This window comes from Bactrocera oleae, chromosome 5, assembly GCF_042242935.1.
Source record: "Bactrocera oleae isolate idBacOlea1 chromosome 5, idBacOlea1, whole genome shotgun sequence".
NCBI lineage: Eukaryota > Metazoa > Arthropoda > Insecta > Diptera > Tephritidae > Bactrocera > Bactrocera oleae.
In genome coordinates, this window is record NC_091539.1 from 69,158,955 (window position 1) to 69,185,015 (window position 26,061).

The following is a 26,061-nucleotide window of genomic DNA, read 5'->3' on the forward strand; positions in this document are numbered from 1 at the left end:
TATACATCTATTTATAAATATATGTATATGAATATATGCGTTTAAACATTTTTTAGAAATCGAATCGATTCAATCCATACCCCAACGTCTAAAACCATGTAGCAATCTACGTGCTATTACGCTGTACAAAATAGTTTTTAGTTTTTTAAAGGAACATTTTTTCCACACATCTGATGAGTAATGAAAACTCAATAAAAATTAATAATTATATATGAATTCTTAAGCCTTGGCATGCATTTTATTTTTAAATTTATTTTTATTAATTTTAATCTGTTTAAAGTTGAGTAAACTTTGAAGTTAAATTGAATTTGATAATCAAAATACTTGAAACTATTTGAAACAGTCGCCATGCGAACACTGAAAATACCGTTAAATATGATTTGAGTAAATTATGCATATGTTGGAATTTATATTGAAAAAATACCAACAACAAAATAACCAATTTATTGCATCACTTTTAAAATACGGTCCTTAAGCACAAACCCACGCCCACATTTACACCCACACACATATACTGTAATATATTTTATACTCACAAGTGTTTATCCACCTCTTAGGCAACACTTGAATTTTACACGTGTATATAATTAGCCACTTTTTGGGACCTAAATTATGTCAAACCTTTAACACAGTCCACCAACTCGATCCATATACATATGTATGAACAGCGTATAATATATAAAACAATAATACAATATATACATACATACGAGTATATACTAAATTATATTTTGCAGCACCACATTGTAACATCTCCGAACTTAAACAAAAGAGCATTGTTCTAAATATTCTTAAACTAAAATCTTAAACATATAAATAAAATATAAAAAAATGAGAAAAATTGAGTGCTGCAATTCAGCAGTAATAAATATGTAGAAATATTAAAATTATAAATAAAATTAATTTTAGCTTTGTAAGCAAACAAAGCAACAAGCTCTAAACACACTCACATGCATATGTATGCAATAAGCACATATACTGATAAATATAAACATGTAAATGTAAATGAGCAAATAAATTCAGTGTAATAGCAGCTATTTACCGTTAGTAGAAAGAAAACAAAAACCATAAAAAAAGAAATAATGAAATTGCTAACAATGTTTCTTTGAGCTATTGACAACTCATGTCTTATGTATGTATATAGCTGTATTTTGGTAAACAAATTAACGTAAAGCTTTGTTGTAAGAAAGTGATTCATACTTGTATTTAGCGAGAAACTCCAATTCTATTACAATTATTTAGTGCAACAACGATTTTACCGTTAGGTTTTCAATCTCGATTAGTCGCAAAAACTGTGAACAAATTAATAAAATTTAATTAAAATTTGTCTACTTTCTAAATAAGTGATTGATGAACACACACACACTCGCACCAAATGTGCGTACATACATACATATGTATATGTAAATGCTAAAATACACAAAAGTATTGACACTATGCATGTACATATATATATTGTTCTTAGTATGAGAGAAGAATCAATGCATTCTTGTTGAAAATCAAAATGAATGAATAAAGCTAGGGTGTAAAAGGTATGCGACATAACGTATATACATATATGTATCCATACGCCATTACCATTAGTCAGTAGGTAAATCTGATGAAATATCTCTTAATATTGCGTGTAGTAATTTATTTTTGTTTAATTTTTTTATATTGCAAACAACTGCGTATCACAAACTATTATTTAAACTAATAGGATTTATAAATAAAAAATAAAAAAGGCTCATTTTTAGTGAAAATAAGAATATCAATTATGTTTAACTGTTGTCTAAGTTTGCCTACATCAGTAATAATTGATAGAACAACAAAAAGAATTGTGATTCATATATACTGTAGTTAATTTTAGGTGATTAATTAACACTTGTAAACATACCTGTATTCATACCTACATACACATTCATGCATATGTATGTATGTTTGTATGTATTTAAAGCAACTGATAAAATTTGATGAGGACAATGATGAAAATGATGATGATGATGATAATGATGATGATGAGTATATGGAAACAAACTAAATGTTTAGCCGAGCAGATATATATATATATGTAATATTTACTTTAACTAGCATAGAAATGGCAATTTTTTCTTGTAATTTTAAAACCTAATCTATTTTTTAAGTAATAATGAATTTGAACTTTTACAATGTCTAAAGTTTTTAAATCATGCTAAAGCGAGAAATTAAAGTACTTCTTGCAACATAAGTAAAACAAATACTTGTGGCGATTAATCTCTTCAATTCGTGAATAGTTCATAATTGTAATAGACATATTAATTATGTAGTAATTAAATTATAATTACTACAATAATAGTAATGGTGTTTACGACGATTTCTACCATATACAAATATTATATATATTTAAAGCATTAATCACTTAGTTGTAGCAATGAATATATATATACATACATATATAAAATAATTGTACATTTAGTTGTGTATGCCTAATGAATGCAACAAGAAAAAAATATATAAAACAAAATTCAAGAAATGAAAAATGAAATGTGTAAATATATTAAGTAAACAGAATTTTTAAAAAATATCAAATAATTGCATTGTTATTTATACGGAATATTTAGTGCGCTTTGCTCGGCGTTGGTCCAGTTTTATCCCCTCCACTGTTGTCTGTCTGTTTGTTTGTTTGTGTGTTCGTCTGTTGCTTTTGATTTTATTGCACATAAATTTGACATTTTCATTTCTTCCGTTTCCTAAAAAAAATCGGGTTGGACGGAGAATTTAATATACATACATACAAATATATGGAGTGGTATTTACTGTGTAAAATTCGGCTAGAATTATTTTGTTATGCTTTTAATTTCATTTATTTTTTATAAAATGTTTTCAGTTTTAATATTTGCATTTCATTCAAAGCGGATTCATCCAAAGTGGTGGCACATGGACAAAAACAAAATCTGCGTGCATGCTTCCATATTCCCAACTGATTGTTGTTGCTTTTAGCATTTTGACAAACTAAGCTTAAAGATAAAAACCAAATATTCGCAAAGCAAATAACTACAAAGGCTGTTGTTGCGGCAATAACACTCACCAAATAGTCTTTAAGAATGCTAACGAATTTATAGTCATTTGCCGGAAATAAATTATAAGCAAATGGGTCTGTTTCGGTTTTTGTGTAGACCCTGAAATCTCTTGACAAATTCTCTACTATTTTTAAAAAATAGCAAAATAAATTAGAAAGTAAAAATCGCTTGAAATGAGGTTCAAAACTTATAGCATTCCTTATAGGGATTGAACCCAGATATTATTGTGGTTGTTATTTCAGCTTAATAATCGTAAAAATGTTTACGCATTCTTGTTGTAGAGGCCGTCACTAACTTTGTGTAAATCCGGATACGCTTTGGTTACGTAAACTCAAATGTCTTGGAAGAGAAAGAACTGTTGTCCAGTCAAAGTATTAGCGAAAAACTCGCATAACATGAACTTTCACATGCAACAGAAAATAGTTTTAATCTCGGATAATTTTAATGTCAATACATCGTAAATATTTGTGAAGACCACTTGCTTCCATAACAACACATTTTTAAGCTAAACATTAGATTTGAAAGTAGGACCACCAGGGCGTATAATGAATATTCGTATTCTGTTCTGAAAAGTACTTCGTTTTAACTGAAACGAATATAATAACATTTTTGCTTATCTCTTTTGCTTCTAAACATATTAAGTAAATGTAAATAATTATAAAAATTGTTTTATTTCACAATAACACCAGCTCAAACATACTTCATCAAACAATACATGTGTGTTTTCATTTCTCATTGCCAGCGCCGGAGTTGTTGCGTGGTGAGCCTTACGGTCATGCAGTCGATTGGTGGTCCCTGGGTATACTCGCCTGTCAGATGCTCATTCAAAAGGTAAGCAGTTTAAATTTTTCTCCTAGTAATAACTGCAACTTTGAAATATTTCCTGCTAAGGTCTGAAATTTACTTTAAAGTTTCGCACTCTAAATTTATCACAATTAATTTTTTTCAGTATTTATAGTCCAAACTCTTGCGAAAAGTTAAATAAAATATATTATGTAAAAATTAGCGATCGCCTCTCTTCTGGTAAAACTAGAGCAACGCAGCAGTTTTATTTCAGTAATAAGTAAAGCTAAACAAAGCGCACTATTTTTATATAATTTTTAAAGGTAAATCAAATATCGAATGGGGTATAATCAATATATTTGATGATAGAATTCAAAGTGTATTTACTTGAATGAGAGAAATTCAGATTGTAACAGTTTTAAACAGTCTCGGCATTACCTTGTCGCTGTGGCCATATTTCTTAACAACGAACATTTCTTTGAGTTCTGAAAAACGGCAAAAAGTCGCTAAGATCCTATTCGGAGAATACGATGGGGGCGGAATTAAGTCGAAGCCCAATTTATACAATTTGCATATTGTTTTCATCAACTTGTTTTTTGTTTTCATCAACCGTTTTTCCACGACTTCCAAATGTTTCAATAACACTATATAATTTTCGCTGTTAATGTCGCGTCTTTCTACGCTTTGGATACGGTTCATCGTATGCAATCCACTCGAGCGGATGGTTGTACTGCAGATAGAGGCATGTTTATTATCATATGTCGACTCCAAACACTATTCTGACTCATTAAATAATAACTTTTAACAGGTGTTTCGTAATATGTTGTGCATGGTTTCGAAATTTTCGATGATTCTAACTCTTGTTAGATGAATCATCATATTTCTCTACTTCCTCGCGAGCTCGCGCTTAAAATATCGTCTGAATTCCCTGGGAGATGCTGAAAATTTTACTGCGATATTAATTACTGGCTAGTTCCTTCTTTCAGATTTTACTTTTTAACAACAAATTTTACGAACTGCTCCCATTGAATCATTAAAGGCATGGCAAGCTGTCCCACTTTTGTTTAGATGATACTTGCATATTCATAAAATTATGGATCAATAATGCAATTCGTTTGGAAAATGACCTTAAGTATTTAGTATTTCACTAGCAATCTAAAGGTTTTGAGCATGATCCTGAAGTTTCAATTCGTGGCCACAAAGACAAGGTAAACGTCGAGACTGAGACCTAACATCAAAAATCCGCACTCCAAATCAATCTCAATTTCTCTCATATAAGTAAATCCACTTTGAATTCTATCATCAAATATATTGATTATACCTCATTCTATATTTGAGTTATCTTTAAAAATTATATAAAAATAGCGCGCTTTGTTTAGCTTTACTTAGTACTGCAATATAACCATATCTTCGTTTCGTAGAACGAATGGTACTCGTTGGTTTAGTTTTACCAGCAACATTTCGTTCAAAAGTAATGTTTCGTATAGACATTTTTCAATTTAAGACGTTCTAAACACGATTGAGACCTTCTCGAGTAGACTTCCTGTTGTGTCCAATCACTCGTATTTAAACGTTCGTCGATTTTGGAATGCCTTGAATTTTAATGTTGGTCTAATGTTATTTGATTTATTGTTGTGTCCTCGAACTTTGAAGAATCCCCTTTACAATAGTACTCGCATTGACAGATCGTACGTTACTCCTGTATTTCGCATTATTATTACCAAATATTCCCTTTCATCCTATTCGCAGTGTTATTTTGTGGAAATGACAGCGCTACAATTAGGTCTTTTTGCGCGCGAATCTATCTAGAGTTTGAAAAAAGTTGTATTCAGGTCTTCAGCAAGATACTTCAAAGTTTATTCATAGTTATCCATTACCTAGACGGATAGACATAAATACGTATGGTGTTTGTGAATAATTTCATATACTTACATGTAGCGTTATATGTATCTATATATTGTACCAACCGTTACGTATAGTTCATACTCTCTTTGCAACATATTACGAAAGAGGGAAAAGTGTTGGAAATAGATTGAAAAGACCAATTCGTATTTTTTATTTTTTATTTTTTATCCAAAAATTGTCAGTCTATATAAAAATCGTACAAATACATTTTGTTCATATGCATGTATGGTATATAGGTGTTATGTAATCATCGTAATTTGTTCGTATCCACGCGCATACGCATTGTGCGCACCTCAACTGCATTTCAATTACTAAAATGCGTTTTCGTTTGAAATGTAATTGAAAGTCACAGCAGCCATAAATGCGCATGGATAGCTCAGAGACCTAAAAAACTTGAATTGCAAGTGCCAGCAGAGTTTTCATAAACATTAAACATACGCATACATATAATTTATAAAATTAAACGTAATTGGTCCATGGTATGTAGGTATTATCTAACGTAGGTTGGTGTTTGCTTTTGCTTTTTCTTCGAATGCATTAAATTAATATCGTTTTATTGTTCGGGCTGCATTTGTTGCTTTCAAGGCGGACGTTACTGATGTCGAGCTTTTTCAATTGTGGACTGCTTACATTAAAAGCTACAAATACATTGTGGGTCTCCCCGTCTACCGTTACGTAGTGGTTCTAGAACTTAAAAGTAGTTGTGCATCTTTCATAATGATTGCGTTCCTTATATCCATCGGCAATAATTACTCGTACATACTCATATATTAAAATTAAATATTCCCTCGTTTGAACTTCACCTTACAGCATTTTGTGGATTTACTTGTATTTTTTTAATTTAATTAAGCTTAAATTACTTTTGTTTTATGTATATAATTTATGATATATCATAATTACTTGTGTAAGTATTATTGCTTGTATGCCATCTTCTTGGTTTGTCCTTGTTTGTTTCCACTCAAGTGCATCGAGTGTGTTTCAATTCACGGTAATTAGAAGTAGAAGACCTCTGGCTCTCTGTGCTGAGAACTAGACTGTCATGGCGGTTGATATTGCAATCTACAAAGCACTTGTTTCAATTCTCCCGACCGTTATCGGCACTGTCTTGTATTCTGTTTCATAATAACTTTCATGGTTCTTTACACTGCCTACGTCATACTAATGGTTGCCTTTATCTTGCAAATATTAATTCTTTCGGTCCCTCGTTTTGTCCGTTTTGTTGATTTCGTTTCTTTCTAAATAGTTTTTACAACTAAAAATAACTAACTATATATTATTAAGAGCGTTGAGTTTGTGACCACGTGACATCGGTCAGTTTGTGTTTTTGCAGAACTTCATACCCAATTGCTTGCTGTTTGAAGTGTGGTCAAATTGTTGTTTATGTTTTTGAATTTTTGCTGTTTTTTTGAAAGGAGGTATTCGATCGGATTCATATAGACTTCTAGTCAGATTTTTCCTCCTTGGATTCGCTACTTTCCTTAGATTCGGATTCAGACGAAGCGGATGAAGAGTTGGAGTCTTTAGATTTCTTGCTCTCGCTTAATTTCTCAGCCTCAGCAGCGGGTTTTTTCTCTTCCAATGTCTTGGGTTCACTTTCCTTTACCTCTGGTGTGAGTTCTTTCTGTTGCTGTTGTGGTAGCTCAGCTGGTGCGGGAGCGGCGGCGGCGGGTTCTTCAATTTTCTTAGCTTCTGGTGCGGCAATAGCGGCAGCTGGAGCTGCTTGTGCTGGTTCCTCTACCTTCAAGGCCTTGGCTGCGCTCTCTTCGCTGGCTTGTAGTGGAATATCACCGGCTGGGGCTAGCGCCGCTGGTTCGACCTTCTCAGCAATTGGTTCGGAAGCAGCCGATTTGAGCAACTCTTTAGGAGCTTCTGGTAGTTGTTTCTCAATTTCAGCAGGCTGTCCAAGTGCAGCATCGGTGGTGAGAGCGGGTGTAGCGCCAACGGGGGCAGCAGCAGGGGCGTTTTCTTCAGCTAACAAACCTTTTACTGGTGGCACCACTGCAGCAACAATGGGAGCAGCAGGCACGATGCTGGCATCAACCTCATTTACAGCTTCACCAACGCGTTCTTGACGTGCCGGAGTTTCCTCCTTCTTAAGTTCAGTAACAGCAGGGGCAATCTCAGCAGTGGCATCAAGGGCGGAATCATTCTTCACCACAGGTGTTTGCTCAGCGGCAGAGAGCTCATCCTTCTTTTGTTCGGCTGGTACGGCTTCAGCAATAATGGTAGATTTACCATCAAGATTAGTTTTCTCCTCAGCAGCGACAAGAGTTTCCTCAGCTTGTTTTGGCTCCTCAGCGATACCGGCAACGACAGGTGTGGCGGCAGCAACAGGCAGGGATTTAGCTTCCTCTACTTTATCGTCAGCGCGTGTCTGCTTATCTTTCTTCTCTTCCTTCTTCTCGGCGAGCAAACTCTGGCTTATTTCAGCATCGGGAGCGTTCAATGGGAGTTCAGCGGGTTTTAGCTCCTTCTTCTCTTCGGTGGCTAGGGCCGGCGCAGAGGCGGGGGGAAGTTCAGCAGCACGTGCCTCGACTGGCTTGACCACATCGGCAACCTTCTCATTGACCTTTTGTGCTTCAACGGACTTCTCTTGAACTTGTGGCACTGCCTGTACTACCGGTGACACTTCCTCATCGGGTACGGGTAAAGCGAATGCGCTGACGAGCAGGGCGGAGAGAATGACTAATTGGAACTTCATACTGCAATAGACAAAGGACAAAAACGAAAAATTATTATTACATAACTACTTTAATAAGGTGCACGCTAATTTTAATTGCAATGTGTGTTTATTATTTAATTATGCCTGGCCTAAATGGAAATGAAATGGCGCCTCTCGAAGGCTTGGTCAATTGGAAAGGTCATATTAATGCGGCACAAACTCATATAATGTTGATTACACAAGCGGAATTCCTAACAATTGAGTTTGCACAAAGTATTTTTACTCACATATTCTTCACTTTTCTATGGGCTGCTGCATATTTGTATTTTTAACAAGGTCTATTTGTAAATCAGTGGACAGATTTCGACATGAACAACAGCCCTGCGCTTTGTACATCTGCTTAATTTAATTGAATTGTCTGCGCCGCTCTTCAAATGGCGGAAGCTTGCAATTTAATCAACGGCGATGAAGCAACTGTATGCCGGCATGTGTAATCTGGAAGCATCCATTGTGCTGGCCACACATGACCACGAGAGGCGAGAATCATATGAACGCGTGAACGCCGTGACCACTAAATTCAATAAGCAAGTTCAACGTACAGCAGGGGTGGGGGCTAATCGCGCCTACTTTCCGAAAGCTCACAAATTATTCTGGAGCATTCCTTAGATCAGCTTAAGTGCTAATTGTAAATGCTAAGTGGTGCGGGCATTATATTCGCATATATATGTATTTATCTGGGAATACATGATTTTAGTATAAATACAACTTTCTTTTCATTCTTGCACTTTTCGCTTTAACTCAGTAATTGTAATTCAATACCTTACTTTTTAAGTAATTGTTAATTGTCGTAAATCATAAATAAATAAAGTGAGTTAGTTGTTTTGATTGCTCATTATTCGCATGGCAAAACCGCATATAATTTATATTTATTTATACTTTACTGCGACGAGTTTATTTCCATGTATATCACATGATCTAATTGTTTACTCTAAAGGCTCATAATTTGATCAACACACAATGAATATGAGTAAGTAAAAATAATTGCCATATTCTGCTTTGATTGAACATAAAACGAATGCAAGAGGTGTGAAAATTGTAATCTTTAACTTCCACTTACAACAGTCACATTAGTTGACAAAAGAAACGTTCTTTTGAGAACAAGCGACAAAAGAATACTTGCTTAACTGCTTGTAAAGGAGCTACTAGAGTTCGGTGCCTTTCCGAGTTCAGCGAGGTTGGTTAAAAAATAAGCGACTTCATAAAAAATCCAACTACAGTCGAGTTTGAGCCTATTTTAGGATAACTGAGCTGTTAGCAAGTTATTTTAAATATCAAACTCGGCAATATTTGTTATCTAAAGTTGCCCACACCCTAAGCAATTAAACTAATAAACTATGCACTCCTTTATAAATTTCATACCTATGTATATTCCGCTATATATATGTAAGTTGTATGTCTTCTCTATTGTGACTGAATTATTTTTATAAATACTTGTTGATTAAAAATTTCACATATGCAATCTTTTCCAAAACATATTTTCATGTATTTCACCTTTTGCAAGCGTTGTTTTATTTTCTTTCATATTTGATTTCGGTGTTGGGTGGAAGTTGAAATACTTTCGAAAAAGCTAATTTTTGAGTTTCAATCGTAATTCGTTCCAGTTTTGGGTAAAAGCTGCTGAATTTAGTATTGATCACATGAGGACAATTATGGTTTATACAATACTTAGAATGCACATCAATTATTATTATTATATTTCATTAATGTATTAAGTCCGTACTGAGATCTTGCCTTGGTACTGTTTCACACAAGAGAGAATATCAGAAATATCTTTGAAAGGACTTTATTATAAACCAGCTAATAGCATACATACAGTTAGATGTAGGTATGTAGGTACATACATACATATATACATATATGTACAATGTATACATATGTATGTTTAATCGAAAAATATATTTCGCGTTATATTTTTAGTTCCACGTCACGTGAACGTCATCAAAGTCAACGAGTTGTTTACAAAGCTGAGTACGCATTTAAATTTGAGTAGATAAATCAGCAAAACTGCCGTCCACCATATTGATCTTTCAATTAGTACAATTTTACTCTCAGCCCTAGACACTTTAAGCATTAAAGCAGCGAATTAAGTAAGTACTAACATTTTGTGCAAATGTCTAGTAACTTTCGAAGAACGTACTATGAAAAAGCAAAATTTGCAATTACATGAAATTACCGTGATTTACCCAAACCCATAAACATACACACATCGGCAAACAGCCTTTTTTTAACTTACAGCTGCGAGCCACTTTTCTGCGGCCGACAATAGGAAAGTTTTCAATCGAATTCGCGAATTTAGTGAACAAAAATTAAGTGTTTCAGGTAATTACTGTTAATTTCCGTCTTCTCAGAACAGTCTAATTTAATAATAAACTTTTTATTAGGCGCCATAAATCTGGTGAAATATTTTTATAGAGCTCTATAATAGCCACAAATCTGCCGGCATTGATATTGTTTTCTATATTCGGACCGTGTCTTGAATTTTAAGTTAATCAGCCGAATCGCAGCTTGAGCGTTTATGGCACAGCCATTATTCTAAATGTGAAACTTGTCTTACGAGTAATTAATGGCTTCCAGCACTCGAATGCACTTGGAAATGTCGCTCGACAGCGCAAGTATGTAGGTGGACAATAATTTAAACACTTCAAAAGTGAAATATGCAAATCAGCTCTTATACCTACTGCATTAACTACGAAATCGCCACAATTGTCAGGCGATGACTAATGCGGCGTCGCAGCGCGTGCGTGCAACTGAAAGTGGCGTTGCAGTAGCGCAAACGTAAATCAGCGTATTTCCTTTCCAAAGCATTAACAATAATAAAAGACACTTAAGAGCGCAATCAAAGACGAAATCGCGCCTACAACTTTTCAATGCCTTTCGACACACACACAAACATACATATTTGCATATGTATGAGTAAAGTGCTTGCAATTAATAAACGTGCCATCAATAACGGCGCATTACACACAACTGCTCCTATGTATGTGTATATAACACAGCATAGGTGTATGAACCAAAATTACATAACATGCGCTCTAAACGGTTTATGACAAAAAAGAAAAAAACGTTCCGCAGCCTCGGTCCAGCCCGCCAGTTCGAACTTAAAAATGCAAAATTTATGTCCGCTTGCTTTTTGCCGCGCCTTTTTGCGAAAAAAAAATATTTCTTTATATTTTGCAATATACCATATATAGTTTTATATATGCATATATGTATATATTTTGGTTGGCTTCACAGGAGTAAATAGATAAAACTCGTTTTCATGCCAATTCGTCTCACATTACGCGCACCTTCGCTCTTCCTTGCGCACAGTACCTTTATACATACATACATACACACACAATATATTATATACATATAAAGCATGTATGTCCAATGATCTGTGGTAAATGCTACAATCTTTCTTGTTTTTGTTTTTCTCATATGTTCCGATTTAGTTGGTTCGTATTATTTAATATTAAACGATGCGAAATGCTTCATAACGCTTACCCGGACTACCTGCCGTTCATGCCACCAAACTATGCCAGCCATACCAACGTCAGCTTTCACAGCTTTGGTTATCTGGCGAGTCCGAGAAGAAGTCGAATTTTTGCGTTTAAGAGCTCGCGTTCATTGACTCTAAGCCGGACTCGGCGGTGGCCAAGAAACCCGTTTATAGAATAGTTTGAGGCGATAGCTACCATCCAACAGGTAGGCATCCATCCCATAACTTGTACATCTTCAGCATCATCTGGTTATTTGCACGGCAATCCAGACTTCATGAATGTATGTATGTTTGCAGATGCATATGTATGGATTCTTGCCGATATTCTGCCAACCATGCTACTCAACTTTGAGTTTGAACTTTAGCACAATGCCTGCTTAAGGCTTTTATGCTTGTTCGCTTCTAATGTCAGCCTTGCCTTTCTCTTCCCAATACATACTACAAGTATATGCATATGTACTCGTATATGTTGTTGTTGTAAAAAACTTTATAATGACAAGTTTAATTACTTTTTTTTTACTTTTCTGCTGCAATAATTTTGTAGCAGTCATTTTATTTATTGCTTATGACCCAGCCATAAAGCTGATGGTAGATTAATCACAGCTTCCACTTCGCTCAGGTAGCCATGGCCTATAGAAATGTGCTGAGTGGAGTCGTAAAGCAAAGAAATATAACAATTTGCACGTCCATATACATATTTATGTACATATGTATGTAAATAGTATGTTAATATGTGTTGGCAGTTATACATGCTTGGTAATGTTCTACGCTCTTCAGGTTCAAAAAAGTTATATCAATTTTTCTCTATCAGCTGTCAGCATTGACAACCCGCAAGCGAACCGTTATTCATTTGCAACAAAAGTAATTTGGATTTTTTCAGCTTTTTATTTAAAAAAAATCTACCTTTTTTATTTGCAGAAGTCATTAATAAAAATCCATGAGTTAGCTAATATTGAAGCAATTTTTTAAATTGCATGCGAGTTTAATTACAAATCTTACAATAGTAATTTTATGGTATTCTTTAAAATAAGTAAGTTTTACTTGACTAGTATTGAAACTAACCACTGTTGACAGATATTATGTTGAAATTGAGTTAATAGAAAGCAGAAATAGAAGGTTTTCAAATTTGTTTCAATTAAATAAGTAATTATATTTATCTGTGGTTGCATGTAAAAATGGTTGTAGTCTAGTTATGATAGAACTAGTTGTTGTATTAATATAATTCGGTGAAAGCTACGATGTCTGTTTGGAAAAGTTATATTTGGCTTTGAAATTCCTTGAGTTAATTTCTTTTTTCTAAAACAATCTAAATATCAAAAATTTTTCTAGAATAAATGTGATTATATTCTACCAAGTTTTGAAGTTTTCTACCAAGAATGAAGATACTCTCAAGAAGGTATTATCATCACTAGCTTATGTAGAGTATTAGCCGCTGCTATATTTCCGGTTTTCAGACTTTTACAAAATCTTAGAAATTATTGAACTTTAGCAGAGACTGAAGTTAGTCGATAAATGGATTGTTTATAATTCAACCGAGTGAAACTATCTAAACTGTATGTATATTTCCTATACCCAAAGTGATTTCAAACAAATTCGATACTATAACGAGCATGAAAGACAACAAATTAATTATTTTACATATTTTTGAATTCAATAAGACAAAAGGCGCTTACCATAATGCAACAAAAAACGATTGCCTGCCATAAAATGAAGCCTGTCTACGTTGCAGCATCATTTAGCTGGAATTGGACAGCGCATGCGGCACCAGGCGACAGCATACTAGTCACGGAGACAAGTACTTGTTGCCTTGTTGCCTTATTGCCTGATAAACCGCATTACAGCTAGCACCAGAGAGCTAGTTAGTTGCCCACCGTCAATAAAAAACCGAATGAGTTATGCAGTTGCAAAGCAAGTGGTTGTTGTTGTTGCTTGTCTTTTTTTCTATTACTAATTTTTCTACAAGTTTTGCTGCAATTGCTTTAGTCGCTGGTAAATTACCAAAGCGCGAAAAAGAACGATTTCTGCTTGAAAATTGCAGCGCGGAAAATCTAGTTTCGAAGGAATGCGATTTGTTGCATGCACGAGCAGCTATGCAAGTGCATATGTACGTGTGTGCTATGTGGATGCTTGCCACCAGTATTTGTGCATTTGTTTTTGCTGTTGCGGTATTCTAGAACACGGTGTCATGGTACAGAGTCACAACTGCATTTCATTGTCTGATGTTACAAAGCTGCCACATACACACATTCGCACCGATTGGCAATTGTATTGGTAATGGCTAATGCAGCAGTTGATTAGCAACAACAAAAAACTACAATAATGCAATTGCGCGCCTTTTCAATTTTTATGTGGTACCTACAATACATGTATTAATTACGTTTTTGAACTTTGCCAAACAAATGATCGATGGAAGGCCCTGGACCATAATTGCCGCTGCTGGCATGTACCAACTATTTATGCACCCGTATGTATGGTTGTACGAGTATGCAGACCAAGCTGTAAACGCTTAGCTGAATTATGGCGTAAATGCAGCCGATCATTATAAAGCATACACAAATCGAAGCTGGTTTTACTAACACGTTATGTTATGCAAACAAGTTCTCACTCCTCACATCTGCATGTGTGTGTGTGTGTGTGTGTGGTGTATGTGTGCTATGCTTACAAGCCTCTGCATTCTGCAATTGAAATGCGATTGCATGAAGTTTTCCAAAAGTCAATGCGGACATGCTTATTTCATCAGCTATCATGAAAATCTGGCATGTGACTGCTCTGCGGCTTAACGGACCTTAGCCGTCGAGGAGCGGCGAGTGCACTGATTTGTTGCTTGTGTAGGTGTTTCCCACAGTTGACTTGGTGTCTTTTCTTGAGTATTTCTTAATGTCAAATACAATATATGCAAGATAGCGCGGTTGGTCGATTGGTTGGTTGGTTGGTTGGTTATTCGTACACCTTGAATGTCACTTGGACAAGTGGTTTGCATTGTATTTATTATATATAAATACATATATTGACACTAATGCACGTGTGTGTGCGCATTATTTGTCAATTTTAATATATTTCTTTTAGTTATACTATGCGCTTCGACTGTTAGGGCCCGTCTTGTCCGATCTGTGGCTCGAATTCATTGATCTACAACGTTGGATCGAGTTCAACAACATGTTTCTACGTTTTGATTAATAGATATGAACAGGTTCGGAATATTCGGCGTATGAATAAGTGATAATTTGATTTTTCAGTTCAATGTCAAGTTTGGTTTGACTCGTTAAATAAATACATACATATGTATGTATGTATAATTGCATTTTATTTTTATAAAAAAATAATTTGTGCTATGCCATGGAAATTTGTCAATTGACGTAGCATTAATGCTTGCACACTTTTTTTAAGTGTGTTTTTATAAAAATAATAAATATATATATTAAATGAAACTTGATTGAAAAACAAATTGTGAAAAATAAATTTTCTTTCAAACCATTATTTTTCAAATATTTTTACTTTTATAATAAAACATTCAAGGAATAAAAAATTTCGAAATTCACATATTAACTTCAATAAAGTAAAAAAAAAATTAATACATATATATATACATTTTTAAAAGTTATAAAATATTTTTTAAAAAATTTCTGTAAATTATTAAAAAATAATAGTAGCGGTTCTGCCAATTTTGTTGCACATTTACTCTGCAAGCGAGCATAATAAAAAAAAGCATAAAGTTCAAATCTTTAAATTAAATTTCAGTTTAAATTGCATTAATATTACTGGCTACATAAAACAAACAATGAAATAATGCATAACAAAAATGTGAAAAATTCTGCTTATATTAGTATACTTAACTAATATCTCCAAAATAGCAAATACCAAATTATTTTTAGTAAACAACTCAAAATAAGTACAAATAAAATAGAATAGAAGTGCAATTGGTTTCAGTTTGTACCAAAAATAAAATTTTAATAGAGCTAAAAATTATAAATTAGTGATAATATTTTTTATATTTTGTTTTAGGAAATCTTATTATATTTTCTATTTTTTTTTTACAAAAATATTATTTCTAAAACTTTTAAAAGCATTTCAAAAGCACTAAAAAATATCAGTAAGATTTCACTAAAAAATATGATTTTTTTTTACTAATATTTAATTTGTAATTATTACAGACTGTACTTTCTTATATAATTTATTTATAAATAGCTAAAAATAAAAATAAAAATCTTAAAAAGTTAAATATTCATGGGAGGTAAGTTTTATAAAAAAATATAAACCTTCAACCTAACTTTTATATTGTTTTTTTATTTTTATTTTAGTATTATAAAATTACTAAAATGTATCACCAATAAAAATAGAAAACCGCTGTTTCAGTCACATATTTAATAGATAAAAAAAGTTTTTAATATAAATAAAGAACCTGCAAGTTGAAGATTGCGCTAAAAATATTAAAATTTAGATTTAAACTACTTTAATTAAAACAAAATTAAGAAACATTTATTATCCTGAAGCAGCAAAAAAATTTAAACATCTATTCATCTTAATAAATTTAGAAAGTACCGGCTGAGAAATAATTTACTCTATAGGATAACAAAAAATTTAATGGAAAAATTTCTTGAAAAAAGCACGCACAATTTGTGCCAAATCCTCAAAGCGTCTGCTCTAGTTATTCAACTAATTTCATGCTTTTTGTTTGATTTTATCACTAATTAGAGCATTTTGCAAGTACACTTCTTTTCAAGTTAAATAGAAATTTGCATTTCGTCGCTTTTTGAGTATTTCAGTTCATTAAACACACAAAGTGTTGTTCATACATGTTTTTCATTTGTTCAATTTGCACTTAACTAATGTTAATTAACCGCCACATGCGAAATTCTACACTAAGCACCGAAATCGTCAACCGTTGTTTTGATGATTTTATTTTCCTGCCAACAACTCACCTGAAATTTGTGCTAAATTTATTCGTTTTTCTCGCTAAACGTGATGCACAAGAGATTGTCGAACAAATTTATTTGGTTATCACAAAAAGCAACGATTGCAAAGCTTACAATGACCAACACCAGAAAATTTCCACTATTTAAAAAACAAAAAATATATATCTATTATACTTTAAGCGCAGCTCTTGCTACTTTGACTGTATTATTTTTGAAATAATTTCAGCGCGCTATTTAATTCTATTTTGATTTTTTTACTTTGGACTACTAGTTGCTTTACCTTGTGTTTATGCGCAGCGGACTGTTTCAAAAAGCACTTTGATTAGCTGCAGACGTGGGCCGGCGTTTATATATCCCCGGCAAATGGCTGGCTGCTGGCTAGATATGAGCAGGAAAATTTGTTGTGATGATAGTAAATGGTATGCTTGCTGCTGCTGATGATGATGGTGATATAGCAGCGTACGAGCGTGTGTGTGTGTGCGTGTACTCCCTATACATAGGTACATACACACATACTAACATGCATGTAAACGTATAGATGAGTCGTCGCTGTTGGCTCGTTCGGTTCGTTTTCCATACCAGCTCTGTTTTTGTTTTTATTATGCTTCTATTCTGTTCGCCAGCGGCATTGTTGTTAGTGCAGTGCTACTAAAAAGTCAAGCGCCGCTCGGGCAAAGCCACTCACCCGCTTGAGCCGTGCGAGTGTCGTTGCTCTCACTCATTGCACTCTCAGCATTTTTCAAACGTTTGCGTTGGTGTGCGCACGCTCTTGCTGTGCTTTGGCATAAGAAAGTAATGTTATGGAAAATAAAAAATATCGCATGCGATTTTCTATCAGCCAAGCACACTTGCCTATCGTATCCTCACACATACACATGCAAAGGCAACTCACGATTTCCGTGTATATGTATATACTTTTTAATGGCTGATAATCAAGAATAATACGATTTTTGTACATTAATCTGTTATATACATACATATGTATGTGTTTACATGTGTCTGTATGTATGCATGTAGGAGTGGAAATATAATTTCATCGAGCTCAGTGCGGTGCAGTGCTAATATTTACCTTTTCTTGAAGTGTGTTTAAGCTAAAATTGAATTTCAAACCACAAGTGCATGATTATTTAAATTTGTACAGAAGCAACAACAAAAAGAAAACTGCGAGTAAAGCATTTGCAGAATCATAATCTCATAAAAAATCAATAGCAACAAAGAAAGTGGTGACAAAAGCTGCTAGAAATATTATAACACAGTCGAATGTTTATGAATAAGGAATTATTATATGCAGAACAAACCTTAAATAGCAGAAAACTATTTTTAAATTTAGGAGCATTGGAAAATATGGGAAAAATACTTTTATTACAATTGCTTCAATTTCGTGCTTAAAAATTAATATGAAATTTTTCCCCAAATCAATCAGTTTCTTTTTAAATTTTAAAAATATGTATTTGTGGGTGTGTAAAAAATTTCCATAAACTTCCGAAGCTATCATAAGCTCCGCACCATTTCAAACCAATAATTCCGAATTAGTTATACTTCCTAAGGCTCGTTTTTAAGGCTTCTTCGCAGGCACACACGCACATTACTCAATCGCCTCCAACTCCCTTTGCCCGTATGCTGCATGCTCTATGCCAAACCCGATCAACCACAAACTATTTTTAACTAAAATCTCTCTGATTATGGGCATTTGTTCAACGAACCCTTTTGTGGTAGCCGAGAATAATGCAATAACCAATGCATAAAGTGCCCTGTACCACCAATCTATGATACATATTATCCCATAAATACCGTGAGTGTGCGCACCAAGCAGCTATCAATTTATAAAGATGGACAAAAATAGCTACAAAATCGTCCACACAAACAACAGATGCCTAACAAGACGTTTAGTAGACAACGCGCATGGGCATTTGATATGAGTAACCACCACGTACTCCACGTACTCATATAGAATATCCTAGCATGTGTTGCGGCTTGAAGAGTGGATCAGCGACGGTGGTTGGCTTGCACAGCACTCACTTGTACATGAACCAAGTGCAAAAGTTTGTGACACTTCAACGCGTCTTCGAAGAAGTGTTGGTTCCTTTTGCAAACTGTTTAATTTCGAGGAAATCAAATAAGAAGTTTTAAAGATCTATAGTTTAGAAAAATCTTTGAATAAGCGCATGAGTTTACCTTTCAAGTGAAAAAAAAAAATTTAAAGGCTTTGAGTCCTTTGGAAAAAATATAAATTTTTTTTTACATAAATCTCAAGTGCTCGGCCAAAATTTGTCTTATCTCAAAACCAGCGAATCTCCTTGCTCAAGTGCTTACTGACATGTGTATATGTTCGAGTATGTTGCTTAAAATATGCATCTGGGCAAACGCATTTGTTACCTGTGGAAGTCATGGCTTCGTTTGGCTCCATTACGTACACACATAGCATACATTTTAGCATAAATAGAAAATGTTTAATTGCTCTTGCGGCTGGAAAAACCTGAAGCTATTCTATTTATATACACATGCAAAAGTAAGAAGAAAATCAGGAAAGGTGGATAGAAAAAATGCGATTGCGGTGAACAAGAGTCACCAACGAGCGCAACAGTATACCAGCTCATATGTAAAAGAGTACCCGCAAATGCGTATTTACGTATGTAAATATATCTGCGCTAGAGCCATCAGCCACTAGATATGGGAAGGAAATCAAAGCCTTGATCATAAACAAGTGCCACTTTTTCCTCAACGTTGTGAATACACGCACGCACCCAGCAATTTATACATACATATGTACATATATATCTATATGCACACGCATGCGCATACACATACACACTCCGCAATATTCTATGCTATTCTATGCACCGGGAATGGGATAATAATAGCATAAGCGGCACGGGAACGTGCTAGAAATCAAAGCTTTTTGCGCTTTTTGTATTCCACCTCGGTTTATCCAGACGAAGATCGGCGCGAGCCTGTTTTGACCAACGTCAAGCTAAGCCAAGCATGGTTGGAATTGTAAATGAACAAGATAAATCTAGAATTTAGCAGCTAGAATATAAAGAGAAGGTAGAAGCCAAAGCATTGGCGTTTATTAAACAATACATACAAACGTACATCCGCTAAGTGACGGAACACACGTCGGGACTCAAAGAACCGAACGAACCATTAAGTGTATAAACGGCGGTGATTGTCGTCACGGCAGCTGCAAAGCCTTCCTCAATTGATTTTCTTTAATTTTAATTTTAATATGTATATAGAAAATAATTGGCGGATGTGAGGATCAGGTTCATTGTCGTGTCTATTGGTTGGCAGAGGTTTGTAAAAATAAACGGGGCGTTTTGTTGTTATTTATATAATGGAGTGGCAATTATAGAGCACAGCAAGGCAATTAAATTTCTTCGATCACGCCACATAAAGGAAGTGACTATATGAAAAGATGTTCTATAAACTATAGCATTTTTTGATCTCAGGATTAATTATAGACGAACTCGGAGGTTTTTGGTTTCATAGCGTTTATAAAGGATTTTTATACACCGCTGCTCTATGATACTTTGTATATCTACATATATATGTATATATATTATAATGCTTCTTAAGAGTATATATATACATATAATATATAGCATTTTCTACCGTTTGAGGTTGGTATCCTGTCGTCAATATTTTAAATGAAGATACCCAAAAATTCTAGGCCGACTGTGAATAACTAATTGATTTTATTAGAAACCTTGTTGTAGGAAAACGCTCGAACTTTCGCTATAGGGGGTATAGAATTTGGTTTAAATTTTGTTTGAAAAAAAATACCTTCGAAAGCTTTCTCAAATCTGAGACCATGCTTTGATATTCATTGCGAAAAAAATTCAGTGTCACATACATGCATATATTTATTGATTTTTCCTTGTAATTTTCTACATTTGCATTTAAAAGAATTTCCACAATGGAACTAATAAACTTGAAATTCTTGTGATCAAGAGATAATCATAATTATATATAATTGCATGAAGAAAAACCGCAGACATTTTTATTTCTAAACCTTCAAATTGACCCTATCTTGCTAATCGGTTTCGAAACCTTCAGTTTCTAACACGAAACTTTAAAACACACACAACAAAAACATCCAGACAACAGAGTTCTATGTTACACTGAAACCAGACAACAAAAAAAAAAAAATAATAAGGAAGCAACCGAATTCTAGCAGAAAGATAAACGAGTGCAACAAATTGCCGCGATTTTCAACCAACAACCATCAATAATACACTTAATTGTAGCTTATCAACAGCTGGACATCAGCAAAACTTAAACACACATGTGGAACAACAACAAATAGGAGCGGCGTATAAATTCTATATTTCTAAATTACTCTAAACATATCTAAACTTGATTTTTATATACAAATATGTACCATAAACAAGTTAATGACCGAGTACTCGTCGTCTCTGATAATATTGCTACTAGAACAGATTGAAATTAACTCTTTAGTTAATTTATAGGTGTGTATTTTGCTTCTCAGTTTTAGTCAAATAGTTGAGGTTGCTTGAGGTAGTTTTTTCATCATTTGTCATCCTTTCGTCATCATTTGCTTCAATGTTGTTGATTACTTTTGCATTTTTTAAGTTCTGTTGCTGCAGATTCTTATGAGTTGTGTGAAGGTCGCGTAACTTTTGGCGGGGCATTGCTATTGGCCATCGGCTATGCATCAAATCGATTTATTATTGTGGTCAAAAAATATTTAAGACATTTAGTGGAATTAAAAATAATTAGTTTGTGCTTAGTTACTAGAATATAAATATATTTGTATACAGTTAGTAGTATGTTATGCTATAAATACCGTTGTGTGCAATGTTGTGTTTAAAATACATACTCGTATGTATATGTAGAAGTAATTTATTGGCATACTGTTTATAAAGATAGCAAGATAATAAGTTGCCTCTCTTCAAAAATGTTGTTTATATTTGAAAGTCAAATAACGCTGTAATGTACAAGTAGTATCAGCTTAAAAGAAGAAAAGCTACAATTTTCTTAATTTACTCGAGTTTTTTAAAGTTATGCATCCTCAAGTTCAGATTTAGACTGGTAGTTTTATAAATCATAATATTGTTTGACGGTAATAGCTGCATTAAGTACAATTAAAAATTAAACGACATAAAATATTAATATTTAATTATTAAATGACGAAGAAAATATTTTCCAATTTAATCATTCATGGTTATTAACAGAGGGATTGTTAAAAACAACATTTAGAAACAATCCAGCTTTGTTCTACATCTGTATGGCTTTCGAAAATGACCGGAATCGCACTATTTTAATTAATTATTCAAAAACACATAAATTTTAACTTATTGTATTCTAGCTAGCAAGGTCTATCTCGGCGCTAAGGTAATGAAATACTAAAAAATTAGTCAAAATAAGAAGCCCACCTCCCAAATAACGGTATTTATTAACTAATATGCCGTCTTTACTCTCATCTAAAAATTATCGAAATTGGTTCATAAATTTTCATAGCCTCCAAATACCGAATATATGTAAATACTGATATTCGTCCATATGCATCACTTTATACCGTAAATATCTGTTAACTAGGAAAATATATCAGTAAAATGATCAGAGTGTTACACGATATCAAAAATAATATCATTAATATACAAATTTCTGTTGGTCAGTTTCTTGATATTTCGAATACTAATTTGGTTTTTAAAAAAATACATATGCCAGATATTTTATAAGTTTCGCGGACAACTCAAGGTATTTCACATGCCAATAATTTTGCCAATTGCTATGGCATACAGTGGTCGGTTACGCTCAAAAGTAGCCGTTTCTTATTTATTTTACAATATGAACATTCTTAATTAGCTCGAAAGCTCAAATAAATAGCTTTGAAAATTGCTAGAAATTCAAAATCTGGCTTAGACACATAAACGTTATTACAAAATGTCAGGAGCGAATGAAGGTATGCGCATATTCAATTAGCATATTGACAGCAATTAATTTTTGATGCTACGAAGCATAAATCCAACTTTCTTTTAATTTATTTTTAATTTATGGTAATAGCACCCATCAGCTGTAGAAGCATGTTGGTATTGTATGTTTTTGTTTTCCAAGACTTAATACAAAATTCTAAACACTGTGTATATATGTATGTATATAGCGGTATGTAAATGTGATACACGATTTTTAAATCTTACCATTAAAGGGGGTCAACGAACATGGTATCCAAGCCATAGATTGATCTTATCAGGCCAAAGCATAGAGTCGGCATGCGTTTAATAGAAATAAAAATCAATATACCGACATACATCCAAGTATGTATGTTCAGAATAAGCTGAACGAACATACGGGCAAAGACGCGCTTTAGTCAGCATCAGGCGCTCCATAACATAAATGCAGCAAGCACCATCAAACTGATCGGCCAGTTAAAAACTTCATGATTTGCTTTTTAGAATGAAAAAAAAACCCAAAAACGCGCTCACAAGAACTTTCACCCGATATATAGTAGTTAAAGTTGTTAGTGCTGCTATTGGCGTTATAAACGTGCTTGCGCTCCGACAAAAATAATGGCTACAACACCTGGTTTTGATATTCATGCAACATTGATTAAATGCAAAGCGCTATGTTGACTGCCAGCGAGTTTATGGCCTCATCAAAGAGCGGAAAATTTCCAAAAACATATATAATACATACATACATACATACATATAAAATATTACTTATAAGGGATATATTATATTATATTTAATAGCTTTAAAGCATCTGATGGGTGCATACATATGTACTTATGTATGTGTGTAGGCGTGTACGAAGTATATTTGATAATTGGGATGCGCCAGCTGAATTGGAGGCGGGCGTCACTGCTCTTGGTCTTAAACTTTCGAAACCATGCTGCTACAGTGCTTAAAGTTCATAAGCAACCACAACTATACTCAAATATATATACATGTACCAAATATATTAGAAACTTACGGTAGAGAGGTGGTAAGGCCGAAAATCAAAATAAACAAAATTGAAGAAAAAAAGTTTGATCACGAATGAGAGAAATCCGAATTCAAACTTGACTTAAATATTGATAAGAGTTTGGAGTTATAAGGAAAAGAGTAATTAAGGTATACATTTTTGATTAGTTGATAACAATTGTAAACAAAAATTAGTAGTCAAAATCTTTAATTTTTATGACATTCTTAAGTATTTTTTAACGGTAATAAATTTGTTACATCCATCCATAAAATTTTCTAAAGATAATAAATCACGTTTTTATGCATTTACCAAGTATGTAAACTATATTGTATGTAAGTTGTACAATCGGAACCTATGTTAACCCTAGCGAAAAAAAGTCACAAGGAAAAACATAAAATCATCAGAGGAATTTAAGTGATAAGTAAGAATCAAAAATTTAAAAAGACAAGGAAACAGAAAAACACTACATGCTCACTGTTAGGGTAGATTAGTATTATGAATATTGGTGAAATTCTAAACTAAGCTTATCGGAATGGCAGGTCACGGTCGTTACGCTAATGGCATACGTGCCGAAAACCAATTGCAGCAACTGCAACAAATCTGTGTGCGGTTCATTATCTCTTGGCGTCGAGTTATTTTTAGACTAGCGCATTATTTCATAGTGTGCGCATAAACAAAAGATCCTTGAATTTTCCTTTGCTCAAATACCCTGGCGGAAAAACATTGGCTCTAATTTCAATTGATGCCATAATCTTTTCCGAAATTCATAGTATTGAATTTATACTATTTTATATTGCAAACGCAAGTTTGATTCATTTATGGGCTCTTTCACTTATGCAAATTTTAACTACGTATATCAAACTGTATTAAAATTGCACAGAATAGGTGAAAAGCAGAAATTCAACTCATCACACAAGTTTCTCCACGGGCATTTGCATAGCACAAAAAATATATACAAAATATAAATTGTTTGAGTGAATGTAAAAATTTCGACACCATGGAATTTTATTGACTTTTTGGAGCTATTTTAAGACACAAAATACGGTTAGTGTCAACAAACGATAAGCACATAAATAGCTAACTAATGTCATGAATAAGAAAGCGAGATCAAAACAAATTCAATAAAAGCAAATCGACCACGATAATGAAACATATAGTAATTGTTGCATATATGTATTTGTATTTTGAGGAAGTCAACTTTGTTTTTTAAATATTTATGTAGATACCTATGCATACATATCTACAAGTATATGTGATACAGACATTTCTTGACGATTGAGAGTACTTTCGTATGCCGCTAATTTAGATTAGCATTTTAAATAAATGGAAAACATGAAAAATATTAATTTCGGTTGCACTGAAGCTATAACACCTTTCACAAATACAAAAGATTCCAAGAACATGATTTTGACCGGTCAGTTAGTATGGCTGCTTATGCTAACATATAGCAGTTGAACAATTTCTTTGAAGATTGTACTGTTGTAGTGAACAATAATCTATGCCAACTTTTGGGAAGAGATATTATCAAACAAAAGAGTTTTCCATACAAGAACTCGATTCACTCTGATCATTTATATATTATATATTATTTTATATATATTTTGTTGAATTTCTATATTTTTAGAATTTTCGAATAATGCTGTTATGCTAAAGTGGGGCAGGTTTTGCTATTGAAATAGAGCATGAGGTGATAAAAATGAAATGTACCGAGTTTGCCTTATATAGAAATGTATATTTAAGATTACTTGTATATTTATCATACCCACTTTTCAAAATAAATAAAAACCACATATTTCCCACCGTCTGTGAACGCCTTAATTATTGTAAATATTCCATAGAAAAATGATGTCTGAAGTGAGATATTATAACTATTAAGTTTCTAATCTTTATTAATGTATGTTAATCAACTCAGAGGAGGTAAAAATTTCATTCTTATTAAATCCAACGATATATGTATATACAATAACACCAGGCGACCAGGTTTTAGTTTAAAGTGCTGGCGGAAAAAAATATAAGGACAATTTTTATTTCGTCTAAACTGATTTTCACAATGTGTGTTAATGACAATCTGTTGATTAAGGTCTAATTAAATTTATCAAAATATAGATAAATAGTTCCTACAGAACCCAAATTTTTAAGATTACGTATTATACAGCTTAACTTGAAAAATATATTATTTTGCATTAAAAAATAGCTTAAAAAAAATTTAAATAATTTATTTAGACATTTACAAATAGTATATGTCAAAATATTTGTATGGTGTTATAGAAAATATTAAAATATAAAAAGTAC

General features: G+C 33.3%; 2 protein-coding genes across 4 annotated transcripts in view; one reads left to right on the forward strand and one right to left on the reverse strand.

Moving 5' to 3' along the window:
- S6KL (S6 Kinase Like) overlaps positions 1-26,061 on the forward strand; it is a 56,457-nt gene that overhangs the window by 16,540 nt on the left and 13,856 nt on the right. For both annotated transcript variants that reach the window (XM_014232121.3, XM_014232122.3), the window contains exon 7: positions 3,781-3,869. In XM_014232121.3, coding sequence (XP_014087596.3) covers positions 3,781-3,869 — 89 coding nt within the window. The remainder of the gene's footprint in view (positions 1-3,780; positions 3,870-26,061) is intronic.
- bnb (bangles and beads) lies at positions 5,871-17,231 on the reverse strand. 2 transcript variants are annotated; one of them, XM_014232123.3, is made up of 3 exons: positions 17,123-17,211; positions 16,849-16,981; positions 5,871-8,428 (listed from the first exon to the last, which is right to left on the reverse strand). In XM_014232123.3, the coding sequence occupies exon 3, from the start codon at positions 8,425-8,427 to the stop codon at positions 7,168-7,170; it is 1,260 nt and encodes a 419-aa protein (XP_014087598.2). In that variant the 5' UTR covers position 8,428; positions 16,849-16,981; positions 17,123-17,211; the 3' UTR covers positions 5,871-7,167. The 2 variants fall into 2 exon arrangements, with proteins under 2 accessions (XP_014087598.2, XP_014087599.2); XM_014232124.3 differs by lacking the exon at positions 16,849-16,981 and having other exon boundaries at positions 17,123-17,231.